We start from the raw sequence: 8,730 nt of genomic DNA, 5'->3' as shown, positions 1-8,730 counted from the left end.
TAGTTTGTTTTTTGTGGATATTTGTGATTTTTTTGGCACATTTTTACTGATTGTTTTTATTTGAGCTTAGAAATATGTCAATACATGTGTGTTGGAGTTTGTTGTAGCAACACACGCGCAAGTATTGCATTTATTTCGAAAGCTCTAACCGGAAGCAACCGCTCCGCGGCTTACTACCGCACGTCTGCTGGTCCAGCTAGCCGCCGAGGACGCATCCATCCCGGGCTTTGTTTTGAGTGAGCGTGCGCCTCCCCCTGGAAGTGTGTCAGCGTGGAACTAAAACGCAGGAGCCGAGCTTAAGCGTCAGGGCCGGGCGTTAGGTAGGCGAAGGCGGCTACCGGACCCGTGGAGCTGGAGGTGGGGTTATAACTTGGATACTTTGCCGGTGTTTATTTTGGAAGGGGAGGGGCTGGATGTTAGGCGTTTCCAACGACACTGATTGGTTGCTTCGGCGGCTGAGCGGATGCTGATTGGACGGGATGTTAAGAGACGCAAAACCGGAAATTAACAAGAAACAAAGCGAAGTGTAAAGTAAAAGCATTATAAGCGGATATATAGTTTGTTTTTTGTAGATATTTGTTATTTTTTTGCCATTTATACTGATTATTTTTAACTGAGCTTAGAAATATGTCGATATATGTGTGTTGGAATTTGTTGTAGCAACACACGCGCAAGTATCGCATTTATTTCGAAAACTCTAACCGGAAGCAACCGCGCCGCGGCTTACTACCGCACGTCTGCTGGTCCAGCTAGCCGCCGAGGACGCATCTATCCCGGGCTTTGTTTTGAGTGAGCGTGCGCCTCCCCCTGGAAGTGTGTCAGCGTGGACCTAAAACGCAGGAGCCGAGCTTAAGCGTCAGAGCCGGGCGTCAGGTAAGTGAAGGCGGCTACCGGACCCGTGGAGCTGGAGGTGGGGTTATAACGTGGACACTTTGCCGGTGTTTATTAATCAAGGGGAGGGGCCGGATGTGTTTCCTTCCAACGACACTGATTGGTTGCTTCGGCGGCCGAGCGGATGCTGATTGGACGGGATGTAAAAAAGCCGGCGTTAAGAGACGCAAAACCGGAAATTAACAAGAAACCAAGCGAAGTGTAAAGTAAAAGCATTATAAGCGAATATATAGTTAGTTTTTTGTCGATATTTGATATTTTTTGGGCCATATATACTGATTATTTCTTAATTCAGCTTAGAAATATATCAATATATGTGTGTTGGAGTTTGTTGTAGCAACACACGCGCACGTATCGCATTTATTTCGAAAGCTCTAACCGGAAGCAACCGCGCCGCGGCTTACTACCGCACGTCTGCTGGTCCTGCTGGCCGCCGAGGACGCATCCATCCCGGGCTTTGTTTTGAGTGAGCGTGCGCCTCCCCTGGAAGTGTGTCAGCGTGGACCTAAAACGCAGGAGCCGAGCTTAAGCGTCAGGGCCGGGCGTCAGGTAAGTGAAGGCGGCTACCGGACCCGTGGAGCTGGAGGTGGGGTTATAACGTGGACACTTTGCCGGTGTTTATTAATCAAGGGGAGGGGCCGGATGTGTTTCCTTCCAACGACACTGATTGGTTGCTTCGGCGGCCGAGCGGATGCTGATTGGACGGGATGTAAAAAAGCCGGCGTTAAGAGACGCAAAACCGGAAATGAACAAGAAACAACGCGAAGTGTAAAGTAAAAGCATTATAAGCGGATATATAGTTTGTTTTTTGTCGATATTTGTATTTTTTTGGCTATTTATACCGATTATTTTGTAATTCAGCTTAGAAATATGTCGATATATGTGTGTTGGAGTTAATTGTAGCAACACACGCGCAAGTATGGCATTTATTTCGAAAGCTCTAACCGGAAGCAACCGCGCCGCGGCTTACTACCGCACGTCTGCTGGTCCTGCTGGCCGCCGAGGACGCATCCATCCCGGGCTTTGTTTTGAGTGAGCGTGCGCCTCCCCTGGAAGTGTGTCAGCGTGGACCTAAAACGCAGGGCCGGGCGTCAGGTAGGTGAGGGCGGCTACCGGACCCGTGGAGCTGCAGGTGGGGGTTATAGTGGACACTTTGCCGGTGTTTATTGTGCAGGAGGCCGGGTTTGGAGGAGGATCAGGTGGAAGGGGAGGGGCCGGGTGTTAGGCGTTTCTGGGTCGGCTGCTAAGACACCGACGCCCGTTTCTTTGTGTGCATCCGCCTCTGCAGAACAATATTCGTCCGCCCATCCATTTTTTTTTACCGATTGTCCCTTTCAACGTGCGGAAATGCAAATAGCAACATCATAGACAATGTTTGGTTACATTTTTGGCATGCATATATTAAATAGTTTTTACGCACTTTAAGTCTTGGTTGCCGTTATGCGCATCATCACGGCGTCACGGTGCCGCACCCACGAACGCGCCAAGCAGGCCATTACGCACAGACACGCAGGACTACAGATGGCAGTGCATGGCAATGTTTGTGTTTATCATTAGTAGGCTGACCATATTCTGAAACCCCAAAAAGAGGACACATATATGCGTGCCAGGAATTGGGGGAAAATTTGCCAATGATACTCCAACTTGCTTTATAAATAATATATTTATTTAAATAAATACAAAATTCTCCTCTGTTGATTGCTGTCTTGGCGCTAGGGGTTTTTAAAATGGGGTCCCGGGGACCCCATCGAGTCATAAAAATGGGGTCCCACAGTATATTTTTGGGGGTCCCCAAGTTTTTTGAAAACAAATGATAAACGTATTCATTGTCCTGTTCTATATCGTGTTTTGGAAAAAAGGTTGTCATAAATTTTACTTCCATCCATCCATCCATCTTCTTCCGCTTATCCGAGGTCGGGTCGCGGGGGCAGCAGCCTAAGCAGGGAAACCCAGACTTCCCTCTCCCCAGCCACTTCGTCTAGCTCTTCCCGGGGGATCCCGAGGTGTTCCCAGGCCAGCCGGGAGACACAGTCTTCCCAATGTGATAAATGTTACTTAATTTTTGTTATTTATTTAATGAATTAAGTTAATACATGTTACTTAATTCATAAAAAAAAAAAAAAAAATGGTATGCATATGTAAATGTATTCAGTTATAAACTGATCACTTTCTTCTTTCCTTCATGGATCTAAACTTTACCGCTGCTGGTAGTTTTTTTTTTTCTATGTTTTTGTTTAATAAGTTGTAGGTGTATTTATTTCAGTATAAAAGCGTAAAAAGTGTTTTGCTTGGGTCATGAAATGATGATAATGGCGTGCTAAGGGGATGCATGCATTTTATATTTAACGCTTAAATCTCTGGGGTCTACATCAACTTCACATCCATCCCTCATTTCAAAATGTTTTAGTTTGCTCGGGTGCTGGTTAGCTTGAAGCTAACAGCTAGCCTGTCTCCATCCTCGAACGAGATAAAAGTGAAGTTTCCACGGACTCACCAATACTAAAATATCTCATTTACTGGAGTTGAAAAATGTCAACTTTACACTAGTGTTTACCAAGAAGTCTTATTTCCTTTTCCCGGCAAAACTGGAACCAACACTTCCTGTCAATAGCGCGACTTCCCTAACTTCCCCGGAAGTCCCGCCCCCCTGCTTCTATCGTCATATGTACGAGATTGCAAGGCATATAGTCAACAGCCATACAGGTTACACTGAAGGTTGTCATATAAACAACTTTAACACTCTTACTAATATGCGCCACACTGTGAACCCACACCAAACAAGAATGACAAACACATTTCGGGTTAACATCCTCACAGTAACACAACTTAAACGCAACATAACAATTACCCAGAATCCCATGCATCCATGACTCTTCCACGCTATATTATACACCCCCACCCACCTCAACCGACGCACGCACATGAGGCATGGCATTCTGGGTAATTGTTATTAATGGGGCGGTATAGCTCGGTTGGTAGAGCGGCCGTGCCAGCAACTTGAGGGTTGCAGGTTCGATTCCCGCTTCCGCCATCCAAGACAAATACTAGACAGAATGTAATAACAAACAGAACCAAAACCAGAATATGCCATGATCCAAGATGTGGATCATGACACAAAGAGGGCACTTTAAGTTGATGATTACTACTATGTGTAGAAATCTTTGTTTATAATTGAATCACTTGTTTATTTTTCAACAGGTTTTTAGTTATTTGTATACCTTTTATACCAAATAGTTCAAGAAAGATCACTACAAATGAGCAATGTTTTGCACTTTTGGGGCGGCATAGCTCGGTTGGTAGAGCGGCCGTGCCAGCAGCTTGAGGGTTGCAGGTTCGATTCCCGCTTCCGCCATCCTAGCCACTGCCGTTGTGTCCTTGGGCAAGACACTTTACCCACCTGCTCCCAGTGCCACCCACACTGGTTTAAATGTAACTTCGATATTGGGTGTCACTATGTAAAGCGCTTTGAGTCACTAGAGAAAAGCGCTATATAAATATAATTCACTTCACTTCATTTATGTTGCGTTTATGTTGCGTTACTGTGAGGATGTTCTCCCGAAGTGTGTTTGTCCTTCTTGTTTGGTGTGGGTTCACAGTGTGGCGCCTATTAGCAAGAGTGTTAAAGTTGTTTATATCACAACCTTCAGTGTAACCTGTATGGCTGTTGACTATATGTTACTGGGCTGGCAAGCTGTTTGTATATGTTGTTGAAGGCTTGAAAGTAATTGGCTTCATAGTTCGCCTTTATTATTGTTGTCTGGGTGACCATCCTCAGATATTAGCGAGAATGGTTGCGGCTCCCATTATCTTCATATACATATATATATATATATATATATATATATATATATATATACACACAGTAATTTAACCCTGGACTTAATTTGAAAATACACGCAGCCCTAATTCAAAATGCCGGACAATTGACGCATTTAAAAAACCCCGCCCAGACACCCCCACAAAAGAGGACATGTCCGGGGAAAAGAGGACATATGGTCAGCCTAATAATTAAAGGCCTACTGAGATGAGATTTTCTTATTTAAACGGGGACAGCAGGTCCATTCTATGTGTCATACTTCATCATTTCGTGATATTGCCATATTTTTTGCTGAAAGGATTTAGTAGAGAACATCGACGATAAAGTTTGCAACTTTTGGTCGCTAATAAAAAAAGCCTTGCCTGTACCGGAAGTAGCAGACGATGTGCGCGTGACGTCACGGGTTGTGGAGCTCCTCACATCCGAACATTGTTTACAATCATGGCCATCAGCAGCCAGAGCGATTCGGACCGAGAAAGCGACGATTTCCCCATTAATTTGAGCGAGGATGAAAGATTCGTGGATGAGGATAGTGAGAGTGAAGGACTAGAAAAAAAAAAAGACTACAGTGGGAGCGATTCAGATGTTATTAGACACATTTACTAGGAAAATTATGGAAAATCCCTTATCTGCTTATTGTGTTTCTAGTCTTTTAGTGAGATTATATGGTACCTGAAATTTGGAGGGGTGTGGCCACGGGCGTGGTGACCGCCAGTTTCTCCGGTGGGAGGAGGTAAGAGAGTCCGCAGCTGTCCCGTCCAAATGCAAAACCTAGTAACTCACTTCTAGCTGATTTTGAGAAACCAAAGGAAAACCAATCTTTCTCGATGCTGTCTTACAAAGATCTACAAAGTCATCAAACGTATCGATGTTTTCTTGCAGCTTTCATTTTCTTGCCGATTGAATCTGCTCTCATGAACGTGTGTGCCCTTTCTCCAGATAGTGTATCACAATCTCGGGTGGGGGCCCCATTCTGCGTTTGCACATCGGGCAAGAGCCGTGTACAGCGTCCAGTTTTTATTTTGACCTCCACAGTTATCTGCCCAAAAGAGTATGCAAGGGGGAAGAATCAAGAACAATACATTTAATGAAGGTGCTTGCAACGTCCTGGGCCAATCTTCCAAATATCAACCTCGTGCCATAATATCACATAATCAGGTTGACCGCCGGCCCCCATTCGTGCAAATGTCTCATTAAAGACAATAAGGCGACTGACAAAGAAGCTCCGATTGGTCCCTTGAGATACTAGGATTTTCTGTTGCATCTACGCGGTTATGTGGTAGTTGCTAGGTCCTGCCATGCGCGTAACCGCTTACTTACGGAACAAATTACAATATCGCATACTCTAATGTAAAGCATATCACCCAGGAACTCCAGAATTATTATCAGCTCAGTTTTGACCAACATTGAGTTGCTGGGTTTTGCCTTTGGACGGGAGAGCTGCAGGCGGACGCAAGCTCCGCTCATGTCTACGGTAAGAGCCGACTTATTACCACAATTTTTCTCACCGAAACCTGCCGGTTGACATGTGGTAGCGCAGTGATCCCCAACCACCGGGCCGTGGACTGGTACCGGGCCGCAGAATCATTTTTTATTAATTTTTATTTTAAAAAAAAAAATATATATATTTTTTTATTAAATCAACATAAAAAACACAATCTACACTTACAATTAGTTCACTGACCACAAAAACCTCCCTTTTTCATGACAAAAACTTCCCTTTTTCATGACAAAGAAGAAAAAAAAATTTAAAAAAGGACTCCCCCCCACCCCACCCCGGGCCGCGGGACAAATTATTAAGCGTTGACCGGTCCGCGGATACAAAAAGGTTGGGGACCACTGTGGTAGAGAACCATATTCGCTTGACCGCTCCGCTCTATAGTAAAGGGACGGCGTGGCACAGTGGGAGAGTGGCCGTGCGCAACCCGAGGGTCCCTGGTTCAAATCCCACCTAGTACCAACCTCGTCACGTCCGTTGTGTCCTGAGCAAGACACTTCACCCTTGCTCCTGATCGGTGCTGGTTGGCGCCTTGCATGGCAGCTCCCTCCATCAGTGTGTGAATGTGTGTGTGAATGGGTAAATGTGGAAGTAGTGTCAAAGCGCTTTGAGTACCTTGAAGGTAGAAAAGCGCTATACAAGTACAACCCATTTATCATTTAAAGCTTCACCTTCGGGAATGTAAACAAGGAAACACCGGCCGCGTTTGTGTGGCTAAAAGCGGCCGCAATACACCGCTTCCCACCTACATCTTTCTTCTTTGATGTCTCTATTATTAATTGAACAAATTGCAAAAGATTCAGCAACACAGATGTCCAGAATACTGTGTAATTATGCAATTAAAGCAGACTACTTATAGTTTGGATCGGGCTGGGGAAAAAATTGTCCGCTACAACCGAATGACGTCACGCGCTTCATCATTCCGCGGATACATCGTGGGAAATTTAAAATTGCAATTTAGTAAAATAAAAAGGCCGTATTGGCATGTGTTGCAAGGTTAATATTTCATCATTGATATATAAACTATCAGACTGCGTGATCGGTAGTAGTGGCTTTCAGTAGGTCTTTAGGACATGGCACAGTTGGCGGTGTGGAGACGGAACCTCCCCTTGCATTGTGAGGGTAAAAAAAAAAAGAGACTTTTTGTTGTAGTGGGCGCTGACTGGCACACACCCGCCTCGTCACTTCTAGTCCGGTCTTAGCCCCGCGTGCAAAGATGAGGTGACTATTAGCTCCGGCTTAAGCCAAGAAACAAGGATTTTAGAGATAATTGTGGTTCTCCGTCCGCAGAACTAAAGCCATGACTACCACGGCGGCGCCGGCGATGGCGCGCATCCTCATCAAGGGCGGCAAGGTGGTGAACGACGACTGCACCCAGGAGGCCGACGTCTACATCGAGAACGGCATCATCCAGCAGGTGGGCAAGGAGCTGATGATCCCCGGCGGCGCCAAGGTGATCGACGCCTCCGGGAAGCTGGTGCTGCCGGGCGGCATCGACACCAGCGTCCACCTGGAGGAGACCTTCATGAACGCCACCACGGCCGACGACTTCTACAGCGGCACAAAGGTGAGGAGTTGGAGGGCTTTTTTAGCTAATATAAATGGTGTCAGAAGTGGGATACCACTCTTTTGGGTCGGAATAGACGAAGGTTTTGATATTGACTCTGCTGCTATTCGAGGGTAACATGAATAAACACTAGTGGTATCAGAAGTGGGATCTAATCTAGATTTCAGAACAAGTTTTGTCGGCATGTCTTGACTTGTCTCAGATGAAGTGGTCTTGACTAAAACACTAGCATAACACATGGTGTCAGAAGTGGGATCCAACCTATATTTCAGAACATTTGTCGGCTTGACTTGGTCTCAGATGAAGTGGTCTTGACTAAAACACTAGCATAACACATGGTGTCAGAAGTTGGATACGACTATTTCGGGTCGGAATAGATAAATGTTTTGATCATGACTCTGCTGCTATTCGAAGGTAACAGGAATGAACACTAGTGGTGTCAGAAGTGGGATCTAACCTAGATTTCAGGACAGGATTTGTCGACATGGCTTGACTTGGTCTCTGATGAAGTGGTCTTGACTAAAACACTAGCATAACACATGGTGTCAGAAGTGGGATACCACTCTTTTGGGTCGGAGTTGACAAAAGTTTTTATCTTGACTGCTGCTATTAGAGTGTAACAAAAATAAACACTAGTGGTGTCAGAAGTGGGACCTAACCTAGATTTCAGGATAAGATTTGTCGACATGGCTTGACTTGGTCTCAGATGAAGTGTTCTTGACTAAAACACTAGCATAATACATGGTCTCAGAAGTGGGATGCGACTCTTTTGGGTCAGAATAGACAACATTTTTTATCTTGACTCTGCTGCTATTTGAGTGTAACAGAAATGAACACTAGTGGTGTCAGAAGTGGGATCCAACCTAGATTTCAGGACAAGGTTTGTCGGCATGTCTTGACTTGTCTCAGATGAAGTGGTCTTGACTAAAACACTAGCATAACACATGGTGTCAGAAG

General features: G+C 45.2%; 1 protein-coding gene across 4 annotated transcripts in view; it reads left to right on the top strand.

The window, feature by feature from the left end:
- The first annotated feature begins 725 nt into the window (after positions 1-725).
- Positions 726-8,730, top strand: part of dpysl5a (dihydropyrimidinase like 5a) — a 46,900-nt gene continuing 38,895 nt past the window's right edge. For 2 of the 4 annotated variants that reach the window (XM_061894170.1, XM_061894167.1), the window contains exons 1-2: positions 1,870-1,986; positions 7,497-7,773. In XM_061894170.1, the coding sequence (XP_061750154.1) occupies positions 7,507-7,773 (267 nt within the window). In that variant the 5' untranslated portion in view covers positions 1,870-1,986; positions 7,497-7,506. Of the gene's footprint in view, positions 874-1,176; positions 1,441-1,869; positions 1,987-7,496; positions 7,774-8,730 lie in introns of those variants that run through there. The other 2 variants (XM_061894169.1, XM_061894168.1) reach the window with 2 other exon arrangements.

The sequence above is a fragment of the Nerophis ophidion genome, linkage group LG03, assembly GCF_033978795.1.
Source record: "Nerophis ophidion isolate RoL-2023_Sa linkage group LG03, RoL_Noph_v1.0, whole genome shotgun sequence".
Lineage (NCBI taxonomy): Eukaryota > Metazoa > Chordata > Actinopteri > Syngnathiformes > Syngnathidae > Nerophis > Nerophis ophidion.
Note: the sequence above shows the minus strand (reverse complement) of the source record. Positions and strands in the feature narration are given on the sequence as shown.